Below are 20,732 nucleotides of genomic sequence, written 5' to 3'. Positions count from 1 at the left end.
TGCGGCCGTTCTGGTCTGTATGTGGGCCTGTAATCTGAGGTTGTTGGTGTAGTCTTAAACTCCGATGTTCCTTTCCACCTCTCAAGGCGAAGTTAAGTCCTGGAAAATAAAATTCCGTACACAATTATATAATGTTTATCTATTTCGGTCTTAACACGGGATTCAAAATATCCATCCAAACTTTGTTTGGTTTGGTTTGCCTCAAAGTGAAGTCGGGCATTTTGTTCCAGTTAATCACATTTATTTTCGATGTGAAGGTTTGATTGTAAATGCCAAAATTGCTAATATCCGACTTTTCGACAGGGAAATCAAATGCAAAATGCAACTCACCAGTTAAGTAGAGGACTGTGTCCAGGAGTTTTTGCGGCGTGCCTTCTCCAAGAGCCCCCTTCTCCCACAGAGTGTTCTCCTCGTCTCGAGTTATCACCTCTGTAGGTTTTCTCACGTCTGCTCCAAGACCAGCTGTGGACCTCTCACGCATGCATGCGTCCAGTGCCTGTCTGCTGTCCTGGAACTCTTCGCCTTCCATCAGATTGTAAGGAGATTTGTTAGCTTTCAAGTGTGACGCTATTGCCGTGAATAGCCCATACACAGTAACAGCTGGGTAGCAAGTCCCGTCCACTTTCCTCGCCTCGAATAGGAAATACTTTAGGGCTGTATTTATATCTTTAGCAGTCATATCCAGCAAGTCTTCAGTCAAGACAGACGACGACAGCGCGATGTTTGCATCCATTGACCTCGTCCGACGCTCTTCTTGCCATCGCCTGAATACTCCTTTCGCCCAATCATTTTTGTACCTTGTCGTTCTTGGAACACATCGAGATAATTTCCTTTCAATATCTTCCTCAGTCAAAGGTGCCGCGAAACGGAACAGAAAATCATCATCATCATCATCATCATCAGCAGCAGCAGCAGCAGCATTGTCATCATCTTTCTTAAACTGCGACTGTGTTAAAAACATTTCGTCTTCGCTCTGGTTTGCCATGGTTAGCAATGAGCGGATTCAAGTAACCACGTGGTATATAACTGACTCACTCACAAAAAACACGTGCACTGCGTGAAAATCCCGTGCGTTTTCTAACTTGTGCATTAGAGTTGCGACATTGCTGTCATTCCGAATGTTCGCGGTATAGTGAGGTCCTAATTCCTTATAACGCAATATTTAAAATGACGGTTTATAAGCAAGAGAAAAAACTTCTCCTCAGTTTTGGTAGAGAATGTAAACCTTCGGGGGTCGGGAAATCCCTCGGGGCTACGCCCCTCGGGATTTCCCTACCCCTCAGGTTTACATTCTCTACCAAAACTTCGGAGGCGTTTTTTCTCCTATACTTGGTGAGGAGGAGTGACTCACCTGTATTGGTGAGGAGGAGATATTCACTTGTATTGGAGGGAAGGAAATATTCATTTGTATTGGTGGGGATGGGAGACTCACCTGTATTGGTGGGGAGGAGTGACTCACCTGTATTGGTGGGGAGGAGTGACTCACCTGTATTGGTGGGGAGGAGAGACTCACCTGTATTGGTGGGGAGGAGTGACTCACCTGTATTGTGGGGTGGAGTGACTCATCTGTATTGGTGGGGAGGAGTGACTTACCTGTATTGGCGGGGAGGAGAGACTGACCTGTATTGGTGGGGAGGAGATATTCACCTGTATTGGTGAGCAAGAAAGACTCACTCATTGGTGGGCAGGAAAGTCTCATCTGTATTGGTGTGGAGGAAAAACTCACCTGCATTTTTCAGGAGGAAAAACTCACTTGTAATGGTGGGGGGGGAGACTCACCTGTATTGGTGGGGAGGAGAGACAGCCTTCACTCAGCACATACAGCAAGCGAGACTCAAGAGGAGGGGCAAACTTCATCCATCTATCATGAACATCCAGACCTGGCAACATAGGACCACCATGTAAACATATGTGGAAATGTAGACCACAAGTCTGCCTTTACTTGAATGGTCTGCTGCTACAAAAACAGCTTGATGTCCCTCTGAGACTAAAAATGGGATGTTATGTACAATAAATAAATATTTATGTAGGCTGGGTAGATTGATTTTCTTGTTTACATGATCAACTTTCTCATAGTCATTTAGTGGTGCCATATTTGAAATGCCATAAAGTTTATGGTTTTAAATTACAGTCAGTTTCATTGTCTGATGTCCCAGTCAGCTGTATTGTCCTATGTCACAGTCAACTATATTGTCTGATATCACAGACAGCTTTCTGTGCTATGTCACAGTCAACCACATTGCCGTATGTCACAGTCAGCTATATTGTCTGATGTCACAGTCAGCTATATTGTCTGGTGTCACAGTCAGCTATACTGGCGAATGTCACAGTCAGCTACATTGTCTTAACTGTAATGTATAATGTAACTCACTTTTGTGGGAAATGAGTTTTCTCCAATTAACAGGGGCTGGTAGTCCGATGCGGCAAATCACATGTTTCAGCTCAAACAAACTAACAAACAGAAATATATATCACTGATAACAGTATCACTTAACATATTCACAACAAATAGTCAACTTTACCACATGCAACTTCAACTTCAAAAACTCTCATCAGAGCACAGCTAAAGGCACTGGATGAAGAAATGTTTACAGTGCAGGTGACAGTCATATCTAAAAAATGTACGCCTACAATTACAATCCTTCTGTACAGCATTGCACGAACTGCACATACATCACATTCATATTGTCTGAACGTATGTCAAAATTTGTACTGAAAACTGGACCTTGGCTTTGAGGGCTGGAAAAACAGACAAGTAACACTTGCAAGAACTATTCACTGTGTAATATTGTGTGCTATTCTTGACACTTCAGGTGGGCACTCAAGTTTACAAATATTGAAACCATCTCCAAAATTTCTTAAAATGACTTGTCCCAATGTTTTATGAGTTTGTCTAAATTTTCTTGGAATTCTCCTATTGTTAAAACCATGTCTTATTTCTGAATCTCTATACAACACCATCAGTTAAGCATCTATACTTTGATACACCTAGTTCTTGATATCAAATTTTCACATTTGCATGTTTTATACCTTGTAATGTTATTAATGAGTGCCGGGTAATTGTTCATAAAACATTCAAAAGGCCCTTTATGGATTTCTTTGAGGTGAATATATGATGGCCACATTGTGACCCAAAACAGTTTTAACAATATTACTCAAATTACAGTTGAAAAGATTTTCATATTTGCAGTGTTTAACTGATTAAAATCATAAGGACAAGTAACTGCAAAGTGAAGCAGCATTCACAAACATAATTAGTTAATGCACGCTTCAAGAAGTGTTGATGAAAGTGTACACAGATGCAAATAAACAGTCTAAAATAAAATATACTCAAATGATTCATTAAAGATAATCACTTCTAATATCTGAAGAACAATGTTCATTTACCACACTCAACACAGTGTTAAGAACCAATGAAGTTCCGAGTTAGAATTGGTATTCTGTTACCCACACTCATCCTGTAAGAGGTGACCAAGAGCATTAGGTGGTCAGACTCACTGACTTTGCAGACAACAAACAAAGATAATGACAAATACATTCATTCAAGTGTAACGATTCATTGGTTGGTAACTGAAGCAAATTGGTAAACATGTGAAAGTGCTCACCTGACAACTCCAAGCTGTCCTACCCTGTAAGTGAACTGTTCCAGATGTACAATACTGTCAATTGTAGAGGCCAGGACAAAGTCACTAATTGCAGGGGTGGTATCATCACTTACATCAATGGCAGACTGAAAACAGATTCTCTCATGTCATATACGTTTACTGGGTAACATACAGTAATCAATGTCATAACAGACTGATAGATGTAACATGGCAGAATGAAAACAGATTCTCTAGCGTCATATACATTTACCGGGTAACATACAGTAATCAATGTCATAACAAAAACTGATAGATGTAACATGGCAGACTGAAAACAGAGTCTCTCGTGTCATATATGTTTTTTCGGGTAACATAAAGTAATCTGTGTCATAACAAACTGATAGATGTAACATGGCAGACTGAAAACAGGATTGGGAGACCGTATCTCCATTGCATAGACTGATGCTCATGCTGTTGATCACTGGATTATCTAGTCCAAACTTGATTATTTACAGACTGCTGACATATAGCTAGAAAATTGTTAAACAACAAACCAACCAACAATCACATATAATGTACAAAATGTGGTATCTCCTTAAATATAAGACTGTAGAAAATATGATTCAGTTAATAAACAATAAAGTAATAATGACACAGTGAAAAATTTCCCACTGATGTGGACACTAAACACAAGTTTCATTACTGATATGTTAATAGACAATAACGCAATAAGTACACAGAGAAATATATTTCCAACTGACTGTGGACACTGGATCTAGACCACATTCCCTCATTCCATAAAGCAATCTTAATGCTACAACAATCACAAGTGTCTCGAAAATATTTTAGTTTCATCACAGTGCTAAGTTCATGTTTGTAACCATGGCAACAGCAGCCAAGAGTAAATTATTGTGACTTACAGCATACAGCAGGTGTACTGTGGCTGAGTTTTCCTTAGGAAGGGTATATCAGACCTTACAGAGAGAAATTATGGTGAAGTGAGTGAACCAATGTGTGAACATAATTTTGCCTTCTATACAGCTGACCTATGACCAATGGCCTGGCAAATTAATGATTCATGTTGGGGCACCATGTCCCACAGTTGTAACACGTCATTACAAGTGGCTGAGTATGCTTTTGTGCCACTTTTTATCAATATTACATATCATGGCGAGGAACACCATGTGTGGAATCAAGTCCAGGTCTTTGGCGTGGTGAGAGAAACCTTTTTCACATTTAGCTTTTAGCTACCCCACTGCTCCCAGTCACTGTGATCCTGATCCTTGTATTGAGTTCTTACAGTCAAGGCTCAATATGGAACATTTCCATCCTGAAATTACTCCTATACCACTGGCTAGTTGTGACCAGAAGTTAACATACCTGATTGAGAGTCCTCTGCCAGATCTGGTGTAGGAACAGGTGGATTGTCATTAGGTTCTGGAGATTGGCATAGAAGCATAAGGACATCTGTCTGGTGTGAAGCAACGAGAGGTCAACCTCCTGTAGCTCGCTGGTTGAGGTCAACAAGTCTCTGTACTCTTCTGATTTCATGGCAAGCTTGGCACATGATGTGTCAAATATACCCTGTGCATTCGCCTTGGCAGCAGTGTCTTAAAAAAATAGTATAATCGTTTAGAGAGCATGCCACTTTCACCAATATGGCGGCAACATCACACCAGGGGACATTAGAAACTGGCTTGACACACCAAAGAGGGAATCAAAATTAGGTCTCCAGTGTGATAAGTGAATGCTTTAACCACTAGGCTACCCCACTGTCCAAACATCCATTAGCAATAAATAGTCCTAAAGATGATTTCAACAACACCTACAGCTAAGAAATGAAGTCTTCATAAACTTAATGCGAACATGTTTACAGTGGTTTGAGAACCACAACATTTCTATTAGAATTTATGTATTGTTTTAACTACTGTAATTAGCACTGCAACCTACACAATTGTGTGCAGTGAATATTCAGACTGCAATCAAAGTATTGTTTCCTTGCAAAATCATAAAGTTTGATAATCATTATCCATGGCCAAAGGTAAAAATAACAGTGATAAACGTACAAATGAAATCCATAGTGAAAGTGTAGATATAACTGTTTCACCTTTCATTAAAGTCACAAGTTTATCCAACAGATGGCGTACAATCTCTTCAGGGTGTGGTGGAGATGATGGTGGAGGATGACTAGAGTTGTATATGATTCTTGGTCCAAATACTTCATAATCTGAAAATAAGTAGTGCATACCTATAACACTTACGTAAACCTTGATGTACAACAAGAAAATATTAGTCAAAACGTCTACAGCATCAAGACTAAGCAACCAAATGGTATTGTGGGTAACTGAGATGGTATGACCTTCACCTTGGTTCAGTTGCAAGGCAAGTAATGGGGGCAGGTGTTTGCTGGGGATTCTGGGGCAGCAGCTATGGACTATGATGTGCGTCAGGTTGAGGCTCAACTTTTGTGCCACACTCTCCAGTCTGGAAAATAAAATCACCTGTGCCGTATACCAGGCTATGTGATTGAAAACATATAATGTATTTCATATCAATATCACATTAAAATATATTCACTAAAACCTTTAACAACAATTCCATGTACAGCAAGAGTGAAGCGTCACTTATTAAACACACAGAGACAGAATTTAAACACAAAATCTACTGCAATGTAAATATCACCTGGATGGGATCATTCGTTTGGCAAACATAAGTCTTCCCAAGATAGTAACTGGTCCTTCCTGCAGCATCTCGAAGTAGTTCTGGGGTATAACCACAGTCTCTGTCGAATGGAAGAAATGTTTCTGACTTAAACCAGAACTAAAACATTCCCTGTCAACAGTTTCTGCATATTTACATCTGTACTAAACAAAGTGTTCCTGAAATTAACATAAACCTTACTGAGACTTGACATTCAAAACTCACAAAACATGTTCTTCTACTTCCACATGCATGCATATTTCATGAAATGGACTTATTCATTCAACTTAAGCCATAACTGGTCTTACTTTCAAAGTCATCATCACATAGGTTTCTTATATGCCCGGGGGACACAACCCTGCACAACAAATTAAACAAGAAGACAAAGTCATCAATATTCCCCGCAATGGCAAAATATCCTTCATGAATGTGTCTACAAGTTTATGATTATGCCAAATGTTTTGGTGAGTTCACAGAAAAGTAGAACGAGAGTAATGAGAGATTTTAAAAGTTCTGCTCCTGAAAGGACCACAACCAGAAATTTCAGTCTCAGTCAAACTTGTTGCCATGGAAATGCCAAAATATTGTATTCAGAAATCCAAAACTACAAAAAGGCACCAGAACACCAACAGACCAAGCTATGTACCAAGTTTAGTGAAGAAATAGGACACCGTTTTAGACTTCTGCTAGCACTACCACTTATTTCAGTTGAAGTCAAACTCGTTGCCATGGAAATGCCAAAAATATTTCATTACAAAATACAAAAGTACCAAAAGGCACAAGTACACCACCAGTCCAATCTATGTGTCAAGTTCAGTGAAGAAATAACATATGGTTTTAGAGTTCTGCTACAGTAAAAGAGCACCACCACCAATTTCAGTCTGGGTCAAACTTGTTGCCATGGAAATACAAAAAAATATTTTATTCAGAAATCCAGAACTATGAAAGGGCACCAGTACCCCTCTAGTTCTATCTATGTGCCAACTTTGGTGAAGAAACATCAAACGGTTTGAAAGTTATGCTCCGGAAGACAAATGGACAGACAGATGGATGGACGAAGTGCATCTTAAATACCCCCACAGAAGCTCACCTTTGGATCTGCCATCACATTCTGCAACAAGTATTGCAAGTTCCCGAACATGTTCATAGAGACTATGAAGGTAGCTTTTGTCATGAGAAGAATCCACGCCATACCTGGAAAGAGAAACAGCTAATAACTATACTGCAATAAAAAAAACTGGAAGCCGTTCACTTCCATAGACATTTTGTGGGAGTTTGTTGCTTAGATACCAGAAATGCAGACATCCATTCAATACTAGACCCCATTCCAAAAGATGACTTTCTTTTTTGACAGTCAAAACATGGAAAAAGCAAACCAATCCAAATACGAGTCAAACTGACAGTTTCCACCTCTTGGTCCACATTGCTGAGTGCTCACAGTTAACCTGCACTATTTGTGTTTCAAGATTTCCTTTGAACAGAATTCAGTTATATCAATGTTTTAGGAAAATCTAAAGTGATGCAGTCCATCAATAAGCATGGACATTCCTGACAAACCAAGAAACAGAATTTGACAACTGATTTATGGTATGCACTAGGGACATTCTTCTATTGTTAGCCTATCATCAACCCCAGCCACAAACAATTTGATCCACATAATGAACTTAGCACTGTTACAGTCATGACATGTGCCTGTCCACAAAGGGAAGGAGATGGACCATCAAAAGAGATGGCAACATGAAGATCTGTTGATGAAACCAAGCAGCAATCATGCCACCATGGTATGTCAAATTTAACAGTTTTTCACGGAAGCAAGTTTAGTATTCCGCTTATCACTCTGGAATCATAAATTGGTAGAAACTGCCTAAAGTATGATGACTCTCAGGAAACGGAGGCATTAGCATTGAAATGTTATAACTATAACCATTATGACATCATATGCCTAACTGTATTATTTAAGAAATGTAGTTCATTCTACCACCACATATAGTGTAATAAAGCACACTTTCACCCTGAACTATCATATCGTGCTTTAACTATAATAGTTCAGGGCCAAAGTGTGCTTTATTACACTATGCATGGTGGTAGAACAGACTGTATTTCTTTTCTATGATGCTGTATTTAATAATTTCTAAGGATACTTTCGATTAATCCATGGCAGAAAACAAACGACGGTGTCTGAGACTTAAATTTAGAATCCGCACACAGGGCTAACTGACGCGCTGTTCTTCTGACGTGTCAGCCCCCTAAGTTAAGACAAACGTTACTAGAAAAACAAATGATGAACAGTTTGGTGAAGGTTTATGTTTGGGTTAAATATCTTCTCTAGATCATTTTAATTACATCTGTGATTCTCTTAAACCATACAAGGCAAAATGACCATCTCATTTCTACTACCAATGAAAGTTTAGATCTGGTCATACGACATTCCACGATTGCAGACTGGAATGGCACAGCAACGTCAAGACATTGTGACACAATGCAAAAAAGTGCACATTATCGTCTGATAAAGTATTGTCGGCGCCTTTGATCTTTCACCTAAAGCATCTTAGAAACTAGCATGATATGAGCATCTCTCATATATTCATTCCTACCCTTGTGCTGTTGAGTAATTGACAGGCATTTAGGGTTTGAGCATGTGACACTGAAACATGAGATCTCATACTTTGACATGATATCAATGGAACTAGATCTTACCGTTTGAGGAGGTACACCAGACCTCCTTTTGGTGCACATCTTTCTAGCGCTCCACAAAAATGCTTATAGGCACTGTGTATTGGAGATGACTTTGGTGTGTCCTTGGCCTTTGGTGATGAGTCTCTGAACTTGGGTGAAGAGTCCACTGGAGACACCGGTGGTGAGGTTTCAGGCAGCTGCAAACTATCACGTCTATTCACACTGTCAACATTTTCGAAGGCCCTATTAATTCTGTCAACCCATCTCCTAACTTCCTCAACTGCACTAACAAAAATGTTCACTTTTTCTGCCACAAGGGGACATGTTGCTGTTCTCATCTGCCTCTCAATGCTTGGCTTTGATGACATCATTGGCCCACCAGACATGAATATTTTACCAACATTAGCATCATCAGCAAAAGCATGCACCAATCTCTCCATCTGTTTAAGGAATGCAAATGCCCCTTTCAGTCCAACATCACTCTTGGACTTCCTGCTGGAGGCACTTACACCAGTAATGTCCCTCCATCCAATGTCTTCACTCACCTCATTTTCTATGGTAACTTTAGTTTTGATAATATCAAACAGTTTATTGCACAAGTCCCATGTCCTACAGGAAGTACACACTAGGTCTAGAAGTATTGCTGTACTGACATCAAGTTCGGTGAATAAACTCGTAATGTCATTTGGCATGTTTGAGAATGCCTTTGGCTTCGGCAAGGTAGGGATAATTTGGCTGGACAACAGCTCATCTGTGACATTTGAGAGTGAGGCTGATGCAACTCCTGCAGCTGCCACTTTAGCCAAGGCCTTCATGCTTGGTCTCCCCAGGTTAGATGAAGCACCAGTTCTCTCCCTTGTCGAACTCTCTAGGGTGGCCACTTTGTTAGCAGCTTTGTGATATGCCTCCGAAAATGACACCTCTTCTGCTGCTTCTGACTTCTCAAGCTTGAACAACTGAAATCACAGACACTTCTATTCTACTATGACCTTAGGAATTTCTGAAACTTATTAAGTTTCAAATCACTATACATACCTCTGGTATGTGTGCATAAGAAAGAAGTCTTTTCTCAAATGCAATTACTAGCAATTAAAATTATTCATAGCCAAGATTTTTTAACTATACTATGCACCAATGGCAAGTTTCATAAAAGACAAAATGTGTGTGACAGATCTGAAGCCAAACAAAACTGGGTTTTATGTCATGTTAGTGTTCATATAATACTGAGAGAAACGAACAAGAGTCATCAGAAGATGACATGTCCCCCCACCAACCACATATTTCAGACAACAAATTATCTAGCAGTTATTTATAGTGCAGCCTGATGTTTTAACAGTCTAAGTCCAGATCGTTTCCATGGAAATCATGAAAAATATATATGAGAAAAATTTGTGAGTGGTAAAGAGGCACCAAGATCTGTGTCATAAACCTCCCAAGTTCTGTTGAAAGATATTGAATGGTGTGTGCTCCAGAAATGAACACCACCCCTTTTCTTTGAGACCTAGTCTGAATTGTTACCATGGAAACCAGGAAAATAAAAATAGCAAAAATATGCAAATAACAAAAGACACCAAATTGAGATCTACCAAATTTTGCTGACAGATATTAAGAAGTTTTCAAACTGTGCTCTGGAAATGAAGTTTACCCCTTCCTTTTGAGATTAAGCCTGAATCATTTCCACAGAAACCGAAAAAAAATAAAAAAGACAAAAATCTGTAAATAGCAAAAGGCTGCACTTCAAGATCTGTCTCATATATATGCCACGTTCTGTTGAAAGATCTTGAATAGTTTTTGAGTTGTGCTCTGGAAACAAAGCCTACTCCTCCCTTTTGAGAATAAGTCTGAATCACTTCCATGGAAACCAAGAAAAATAAACATAACAAAAAACTGTAAAAATAGCAAATGGCACCATTTTAGGTCCTCTTTGATATATCTACACAGTTTCCTTAAAAGACACTGAACGGTTTTTGAGTTGTGCTCCAGAAACGAAACTCTTCAGAGGCTAAGTCCGCATCATTTCCATGGAAACCAAGAAAAATCAAAAGACAAAAAGCTGTAAACAGTAAAAGGCACCACTTTAGGGTATGTCCCAATATTTGTCCAAAATATTGGATGGTTCTTTAGTTATGCTCCGGAAATGATTACAGACAGTATGACAAGGCTTTGACTGTATCCCCCTGCAGAAAACAAAGGAACACCTGCAAATTTAAGTGGTAATTCAATATTTTCAAATAAGCTTTAAATAGTGCTGAAGGAGGAAATCTGAGAATAGATAAAGGAATACTGCCACTGAAGTGGTATTCCCTTTTTGTTTCCTTCAGTATATAAATGAAGATTAGAACATTATCCTTCCCTTAAGCTGAACAATAGACCCAAATTTATCCAATGTATATTCAAACTATACTCAACAGCAAAAGAAATGCAACTCTGTTTTTTGTCAAGTTTTTAAGTAGAAGACATGCTTACTTTTATGAGATTTCATTTTTTTGAAACTTTTTCTTTGAGCAGTAGATTTACAACTCACAGTGACACTTTATCCCAGCTGTCAGGTTGACATATCTATTACATACTCTAGTCTATTTGCCTGTTCTTAAAAAAAAGAAAACGATTGAAATTCACTGTTTCCATCCAAAACAGACATTTAAAGAACTCACCTTGATGACTTGAGCTGCCTGTGCAAAGTTTCCCTTTGATAAACTCATTGTGAGAAGGGTGTCTGGAGTGGACAGCATCAGAGGAATTATTTCCATACTAGCTTGCACCAGCCCACTCTGAGTGCTAAAGCTAGTCCTAGAAGCACCAAAGGATCGCCTTCGACAGACTTCAACATCACATTGGCCACCCTGCATCTCTGTCTCTCCATTCAGCGATGGGGATGCTTCAAAAGAAACGAATTTTGATATCTTTTTGAAAGTATAAAATTGACCAGATCACTGTATTCAGATTGAGCTGAATGCTGATATGTCTTAGTTATAATTAACAGACTAAAAGTTGTTTCATATACCATCCATAGCTTGCAAAAAAATTGTGAGCGTCTGCTTCAGGTATCCAACATGGCAAGTCATGGCTGGATGATTTTAAAAGGATCCAACAGTTGGAAAATAATTCAGTTTCAATCAGTATCCTTTTCCTTGATCAACAGATGTCAAAATTTGCAAATTAAAAGACACAAAGTAACGCATATACAGAGGCTAATGCAAACATTCATATTCTTAAAGCACTAAAACTTGGCTTTCACAAAAATCCATTTTCAGACTGGTTTCAAAGTGCTGAATAAGTATTTGATCTAGAATATCCACAGTTTCTCTGTCATGTGCAAAACCCCATAATGAGTACATCTGCCCCAGTACCAGTACCTGATCTCTTGTCCTTGTTTGGACTTTTGGATCTTCCCTTTAGCCATCCATCTGATCTATATACATCAAAGTTATCATCTCCAGGAACAAACACTGGTCTCTGAAGGACCTGACCTGGTTGCTTTGGCAACTGGTCATGTGACACCAGCTGGAAGCGCCACTGAGCCTCATGTATATACTGAGTGAGTCTCGTCAGCCTCTTCTGTAACGTTTCTGGAACAACACTTGACTTGACAACCTGTGTCAGAGCCTCCTCCATAGCAGGAGTAACATGAAGTGCATCTGTGTTTGCCTTCTGCTCTGACTTTTTACCCAAATCTGACTTCTGTCCAGTCAGTTTATATCTAACTGCATTGATATCAAGAAGGGATTCCTTAAGCATTGCCAGAAGATCCCTAACGAGATACTCATTTGCTAGAAATCCCAGCTTGAAAACAGCACATTTATCTATTCCCTGTCCAGTAACATGAGCTCTTTTCCCAGTCGCGCTGTTTATCTTCTTGGTGTTGTCTGAGTTCAGTAGAGCAGACGCTGACTTCCTGACCTCCTCAGCCAACTGATCCTGTGGAACTCGGACTTTCTTGTGGACAGACTGAGATACCTGTGCAGGGGGATCTTCATAGAATGGCTCATCATAACCTAATCCCCTTACAGGGGCACTTTGACTGCTGAGTGAAGGTGGCTGGCTTGAGTAGAAATCAGTCTTCTGTGCCAGAGGTGATGTATCCTCTTCTGAAATGAGTGAAGTGTTGAGGGACATATTCTCCTGGCTGTTCCTCTTGCTCCCATCCTCATGTCCTTCATCGCTGTCAAAATCAGTTGCATTTGAAGATTCTTGGACATCCCGATGTGTGGCAAACAGTAAAGAAAATATATCCTCCAATACTTCAACCCTGTACGTTAGTGGATGTAGTTTCTTTAGATGGTTCTGTGTGTCCATTAGTTTCTGAGTCACTGACTGATCATACAGATCCTGAAAGTTGTCCTTGTCAATAACCTGACTGCTATTCCCTCCTGTGGACTGGCTGTAATTCCCAGATGTACACCTGATGAAGTTTCCTGAGGCAGATCGGCTAATGCTTTGGGGGTACTGGCTGCTGCTGTCTTCTCCTTCACTGCTGCTGACACTCACTTCACAAGTGAAAGATTTCGAGAGACTCCGGGGTCGAGGAGCTTTCCTTACACAGATAGGGTTCATTAACTCAAGATCTGCATTTTCAGAACAGAAGGCAATAGCATCCATTACATTCCTGATAGCACAAAAACTGCGATAAATAGAAAGATCTTGCTGCTGCTCGATACTGATGTCTGCTCCATTGTCTGCTTCACTCTCCCCACTCTGGTCATGTCCACTAATGTTGAATCGTACACTTTTCTGCTTCTTACTGGACTCTGAAGGACATACAAGGTAGTATTCATTGTCAGAATTAGTCACAAGTCAAGATAGGTGGCACAACCATTTAAAGCCATTCAGCAATATTCAAGCTATATGGCTGCAGTCTGTAAATAACTGAGTCTTAATTAGACAATCCATCTAATCACGATGATAAAGTGAAATGTGTCAACCAAAGTTATCACATTTACCAGTTATTCAAGACCAGTAAGACAAGTGGGAACTTTCAGTCTATACAGATTTCTCATCAAATTTGTACAAAACAATTCATCATCAAGGTGTCACCATAGATTCAACTTTCATCATTGTCTGTGCCCATTCTAGTGTCAGATGGACCAGTGTAGGTCGGGGGTAGAATAGGCCTTCAGCAACCCATGCTTGCCATAAAAGGTGTCTATGCTTATTGTAACAGGTGACTAACGTGATCGGGTGGTCAGCCTTGCTGACTTGGTTGACACATGTGATCAGTTCCCAATCGTGCAGATCGATGCTCATGTTGTTGATCACTGGATTGTCTGGTCCAGACTCGATTATTTACAGACTACCACCATATAGCTGGAATATTGCTGAGTGTGGCGTAAAACTAAACTCACTCACTCACTCACTCACTAGTGTCAAATGAGATGAATCAACAGAAAATGTTAGATATAAATACATAAAATCTCAGAAAAAAAAAGTTTATTTCTCCAGATGTAAGTTGCCAGGTTATGGGGTACACCAGCCATCACTCACCTGGATCCTGCCTCTTTGCCGTGTTCTGCAGCAGCTGGAGCACTTCCTGCTGGTCAAGGGAGGCAAGTGTTGTGGACTGATGCAGGACAAACAACACTGAGTGAGCCTCCAGGCCCTGCAGGAGATGAGTTGCTCGCTCTTGGTTAGTCACACCAACACCACTTGACTCCAGAAGCGGTCTGTCAACACACATAGCTTATGTGCACCTTGAAAGTAATATCATGTTTTGGGTAGGGATTATGGGTTGTCTATAATGCCACATTCAGCAATGTTCGAGCTATATGACAACTTTGGGTTCTATTCCCCAGATGAGCACAACCTGTGAAGCCCATTTCTGGTGTCACATGCCATTTTATTGCTGGAATATTGCTAAAAGCAGCGAAAAACCACTCACTCACTCACTCACTCACTCACTCACTCACTCACAATACAATATCTATCTGTAATTTACTATATTTGGACTGCAATTACCAGCTAGTGTCAAATTATGTTCAGCTCTCTAGAAACATGTTTATCGCTGAACATGATCAACTTAAAACAAACACGGGTTGGTGGGCTAGCCTAGCAGTCAAAGGGTTCATTCTTTATGGCAAAGACTTTAGTTCAGTTGCCAACATGGATACATGGACACAAAGCCCTGCTGTGATATTGCTGGAATATTGCTAAAAGCAGAGTAAAATCATACTCACTCACTGAAACAGACACAACAGTGTTCATAGAATGATTAACAGTGGTACCTACTTGGTTCTATCAAGGCACCACTGAATGAGGTCAATCTGATATGCCAACTTCCGGCAACCAGCAGCCAGAGCAGGATGCCGACAGGGCGTCTGGAATACAGACAATAACTTTATACAACATTATAACATCAACAATAAACAGAATTCCACAAAAACATTTGCGATTAAAACTTTTAAATTCTTATCTAAAGCAAATGAATTTTGTGAATGAAAAATTCAGAATTTTTTTAACTTTTAAAGGATTGTTGCATCAATACAGAACAGGAAGAGGTACATCTAGCTTCGACAGATCTATAGAGGAAGGATAGACGGAATGAAAATAATTTCAGACATCTTGGACTCTAATTAGGGAAAGAAATGCTTGACAATAAGGTTATATCAAACTGAGTCACTAATGAAGTTCAGTATCTTACAATAATGCCTAAACATGTCACATTCACACACAGACATGTAACTAGACATTGTCTCAGGATATTATTTGGGCCCAAATCTGCTGCTATATTTGTCTATGGCCATGATAACACTGATGTTAAACCAGGTTAACACTCTAAAATAGTAACCAGTTGTCTTAGAGTAAATACCTTTTCATCCCAAAGAACATCCAGGAGTTTCCTGGCAACAGATGAGGTTTTACACAGTGTCCAACCAAGCAACAAGACTATTGGCTTAAGGGGCTGCAACTCTGTCGGTCTCAATAAGTCCTTCAGTTCTTCAAATTGTTCACATCGTATCAAACTGAGTGAAGTTTCCTAAAATGGAAGGAAAGGCAATGTATCTAACTGTAGTCAAATTGAGGAAAATAAACCCAAAATCTACTTTCAAACACAGGCTTGTTACCCGCTGTCATCCCATGTAGAATGTAACACCATAGAAGAACTGTGACATCATAGCATTGTTCATGACGTCATGTCACCATGACAAGGTGGTAATTTGCCTTTGGGCATCATATGAAAAATATGAACCCTGATATTTTCGTCCTTGTAAGTGATAAATAGGGGATATTAAATGAGTGCCTATATCATACTATGTTTACAACACGCAGGCCTAAATGTTGGTATTTCCCAAGGAAAAGCGAGGGATATACCAATATTTTGGAACGCATGTCGTAAACATTGTATGCTATGGCCAAAAATATAACATTCTTTTTATTCCTGAAGTCGTTAAATTGAAGAAATAAACCCAAATCTACTTTCAAACATGGGCTGGCTACCCGTCGTCTTCGCATGTAGACCACAACATCACAGAAGAACCGTGACATCATAGCATTGTTCATGACGTCACATCACCATGACAAAGTGATATTTTGCCCTAGGGCATTGCATGAAAAAATATGAAGCCTGATATTTTTGTCCTCGTAGGTAATCAAATAAGACACTGACCAACACCATCTGCAGGAAATGCCTCTGTCTTTGTGTGGACAGCAAAAAGAGGTTCCTCCAACAATCTTCACTGTCGAGACCTCGAAACAAGTGAATCACATCCCTTTCACTTTCTGTCAGGTCATTTCCACTGTGCTTTAGTTTTGAAGCCAAACTCAGCTCATGGTCCAACTTGCAAAATGTCTCCACCAGATATGGTCTGTCCCTGCCCAGCAACACAGAGAGTACCTTGTCCTTCTTGATTCTGCAGTCATGGTATTGACACTGCTGCAACAACCGTGTAAACAACTGCTGCAGCTGTGAGTAGTTCCAAAATGGCACTGGGTCATAAAATGACAACAGTGTATATATCTGGTCACAAATCTGTTCACCTTTAGTTCTTTCTTTGCTAGGACACTTAGACAGGTCGTCAAGCAGTTTGTTGATACAGATGATGTAAACTCCTTGGAGATTTTCACTGTTGCGCTCTTCATTACTCCGTTGTTTTTGTTGCTTTTGTTCTGATGTTTCATGGGTTTGAGGACATGTGAGGGATGAGATGAGTGCAAACCCCTGTGATGGTGACGTCTCGAGAACATGTTGAATGTGGGTCAAGGTGACCTTTGACAGAGGAGATGCTCTCTGTGATGAGGTCGGTGTAGTTGAGTGGATGTACTTGAACCACAGATACAAGTCCTGCAACATAATATTTCACATCTTCCATTACCCATGATCTTCATCCTAACTGATCACATATTTGTCATAAATTCAATGGCTTTGTTCAGAACTTTCCTGAAAATACATGTACACATCAATTTTATGTCACACATAGATAGATAACATTCATGGTAACATATATAGATTTAGGGAATCCCAAGACTAAAATATATCACTTAAAACAAGTTAAGAACATCTGCTTTTTAAATGTCTCTAGTAAAGATTTTTTTCAAGCATTTTGAGCAGCATACATATCAGCCTTCTAATCATTCAGTCTTCTTAGTTTCACAAAAATCTGACCAACGTTAGATGAAAATATGAAAATATAGTAAATACAGTACAGTGTTTTCCATGATGCAGAAAACCTGCACATCTGACTCCATCTCATGACACTAGGAGCCACAATGACTTGTAAGTTTTTATGCATGGATGCAGAAAGCCTGTTTATGTGACTCCCCTATTTATGTCCATGAGTCCCTCAAACACTGACAATATGAATGATAGTCAGGAAGTACAACTTTCCTTCAAAACAGAAGTAAACATAGCTGTTTTCAAATGCTTCAGAAGAGTATGGTAAATTTCAGAAAAGACATTAGTTCTCTGCAGCTATTAATCCCTCTTCAACTTCCACTGACAGTTACAAAACAGAAAATCTCCCGCAAAGGTTAATCATATGACAGTATAAAACATCTCTTCCATTTCAGTTCATTACATCACAGAGACTATGAAAGATAAGTCTTGAAAGAACCAGAGTTCCAAAAAGAATTTGTGATGTGAAAAGAGGTGGGCTCAATGAACTCAAAGACTACCATACATTCATAACACGGGAAGTAAGCTGAGGTAGACTATAGTTGAGGTAGACAAATGATATATAAATTGACAAGTTTCACACAAAAACTGACTTACAAAAGAATGATTAATAAACCTTGAAATTCTCCAATAATAAGTGTCTTGTTACATGCCACAGAAGATGTAAATTATTCAATGAAACTGACTCAAATAAGCTAAAAGTTTGCTTACCTTAATGACTTCTGAATCTACATCTTGACATGTTTGTGTCAGTAACAATCTGAACTCTATCTCTTTGGTCAAGTAACTGGAGGATTCATCCTGAAAAGACAATAACACAACCCAGCATCAGTTGCACCCACAGTCATCAACTAGTGATTGAAATGCTACTCTCCATGATTCACAAAAAAATGCAGTATGGATCATAGAATCTTTCAATTAAGAATGACAACCCCAAAGGTTCTATCTGAATGTCTATTGATATCATTATCCACATACATGGCAGCTGAAGGTTCTACACAATATACAAAGACATTTCAGATGCTGTTTACAATGCCAAACAAACATACATTTAAATTTTATTCAAATGAAACACTTCTACTTATAAATATCCTTAACATTTTTAGTTAGGTAAGTTATACATTGTTATGGTGTGTATGATAATGGAATTGGCCAACAATGATTGATATATATATGACACATGTCTACCACATGCTAAACTGGGCTTGTATTACAGTTGATGACTGCTTCATAACCAATGAACAATCATCGAAAAATGTTGGATAGCGCATATATCTTCCTATCCAGGTTGTTATTGCAGATATGGATAATATGATGCAAATTGATTCTTTAAGGTGATGACTAATATATCATCAACATACACTTTCTCTACTCCTTAAGAAAAAGTCACGACTTTTCAGTTAGTGAAGTGAGTTTTCTAAGCATTAAACATGTTTTCAGGCCCTGACAACTTTGAAGATGTGTTCCATCTTGAATTTTTTCAAAGACTATAAGAAGTGTTCCCAAACTGTTTGTGTTGGCAAAAAATGCTATTGATTACTCAAGCAAATCTTCAATTACTTCAATTAATCGGAACACCACCAGTTTGTGTCACTACAGACTACAGTATTGCTAACAATCAATCACTTAACGGTAAGAGGAGGTAGTATGATCTAGATAAATATCGCTGACGAAATCCAAACAGCATGCAACTGAACCTGCAAATCATGTACCTTATCTTCACTCCAGTTTTCCAGTTGTCTGCATTCAAGAAGACACAGCCATGATAATTCATGAGGACTGCTGAGGGATGCTGAACCATAACTGTAGATAAAATAAACCTTGCTAATAATACAGCCATTTGGTGCAAACATCATGTTTTTTGAAATAATGAACTTGATAATCAATACTCCCTAGGCATTAGGTTTAATGGTTTCTAGGAATCCTTCCCTGCAACTCTGTCCATTCCCAGACACAATTTGTCAATCAAACTACATGAATCTTAAAACCTGGGCAATAGACATGCTCTGGTCATTTGGAAGACCTCACGTTTGACTGAAGTTAACCACTTAGTCATTGTATTCTTATTAAAATCGTATGATCAGTCAGCATGCATAGTCAATTTATCTTTGAATAATAACAATGATTTGCAAAACAACAAATTGCTAAATATAATTCAACATATATACAGTGGGTAAGGCAGTTCCGGATCACTAACGAAACACGGACTGCATGCGCCTCCGCAAAAATATGTCTGAAGCGCCTAAGGGCAATTTCTGTCTAAGCAATGTTTCATGTTACTCACACCAAAATATGAAATTATTCGGTCCTGATTGACTTTAGAAATATCGTAAAAGAAACGCTCCGTCGTTACGGCAGTTCCAAATCATTTGAGGGTGTTCCGGATCATGTGACATAACAAGGCAGTGTTCGGTTACTGATGCTCATTTTGAGCAACAGTGGTCTGTGTCAAACAGTAACAAGCATTTAATTGAATAGATGCATTAATAATATTCATAATGTTTGATAAACAAATAATTAATAAATATTGCAGTTGATAACAACATCTGCTTGGTAGATAGGTTAAACACTTGTTGCTCATATCAACACATTCCAGAATCATGATACCAGGTACCAATGTGGGCTGAAAAATATTCTCATGGGGTTTATACCAACACGGTTTATGGCACTGAAGGTACTCTTCAGTATTGATACATAGTATTTTGCCATGACTCTTACATGCGACTTTAACCTGTAAAGTACAACTATCAAGACAAAATAACCCATTTTTTCAGAAGCCTTAACGCCTTATTCAGTCAATATGAAGACTCTTAACATCACATCATCAGTTACTGATTGTAAAGTTAACGAGCATAATCTATTAATACCAGCATATTTGAACTCTTTATAGGTGTGTATCTCTGTATGTCTAAAAATGAAACAAACTATAGCTCATGCCTACTCCTCCTCATTGATTCCGCCTCTGGCACAAGTAACATGGCATATTTGATTGTCATAAAAGAGCACTTTCTGTTGCTGTTGTTAATAACGTAATGACATGGTACGACCATGCCTCATCCTTTCTCTGTCAGTGCAGCCGGACAAGGGGGAAAACTTAGAACACATTCTCCAGCTGGAGAACACACTGCCACCAACATCAAGAATTTTCCTGAATGACCCTGCAAGAC

The 20,732-nt window shown here is 39.1% G+C and overlaps 1 protein-coding gene across 1 annotated transcript in view; it reads right to left on the bottom strand.

Moving 5' to 3' along the window:
* Positions 1 to 20,732, bottom strand: part of LOC137294407 (uncharacterized) — a 55,498-nt gene that overhangs the window by 31,328 nt on the left and 3,438 nt on the right. Inside the window, exons 2-18 of the mRNA XM_067825410.1 lie at positions 19,278 to 19,368; positions 18,277 to 18,366; positions 16,561 to 17,235; positions 15,763 to 15,930; positions 15,183 to 15,271; positions 14,442 to 14,620; positions 12,317 to 13,708; positions 11,615 to 11,838; positions 8,982 to 9,916; positions 7,375 to 7,478; positions 6,267 to 6,366; positions 5,950 to 6,068; positions 5,692 to 5,811; positions 4,965 to 5,194; positions 3,606 to 3,730; positions 2,372 to 2,451; positions 1,780 to 1,880 (exon numbers count right to left, since the gene is read on the bottom strand). Coding sequence (XP_067681511.1) covers positions 1,780 to 1,880; positions 2,372 to 2,451; positions 3,606 to 3,730; positions 4,965 to 5,194; positions 5,692 to 5,811; positions 5,950 to 6,068; positions 6,267 to 6,366; positions 7,375 to 7,478; positions 8,982 to 9,916; positions 11,615 to 11,838; positions 12,317 to 13,708; positions 14,442 to 14,620; positions 15,183 to 15,271; positions 15,763 to 15,930; positions 16,561 to 17,235; positions 18,277 to 18,366; positions 19,278 to 19,368 — 4,822 coding nt within the window. The remainder of the gene's footprint in view (positions 1 to 1,779; positions 1,881 to 2,371; positions 2,452 to 3,605; positions 3,731 to 4,964; positions 5,195 to 5,691; positions 5,812 to 5,949; positions 6,069 to 6,266; positions 6,367 to 7,374; positions 7,479 to 8,981; positions 9,917 to 11,614; positions 11,839 to 12,316; positions 13,709 to 14,441; positions 14,621 to 15,182; positions 15,272 to 15,762; positions 15,931 to 16,560; positions 17,236 to 18,276; positions 18,367 to 19,277; positions 19,369 to 20,732) is intronic.

This window comes from Haliotis asinina, chromosome 8, assembly GCF_037392515.1.
Source record: "Haliotis asinina isolate JCU_RB_2024 chromosome 8, JCU_Hal_asi_v2, whole genome shotgun sequence".
Taxonomy (NCBI): domain Eukaryota; kingdom Metazoa; phylum Mollusca; class Gastropoda; order Lepetellida; family Haliotidae; genus Haliotis; species Haliotis asinina.
The sequence above is the reverse complement of the archived record's forward strand: the minus strand, read 5'-3'. Positions and strand labels throughout refer to the sequence as shown.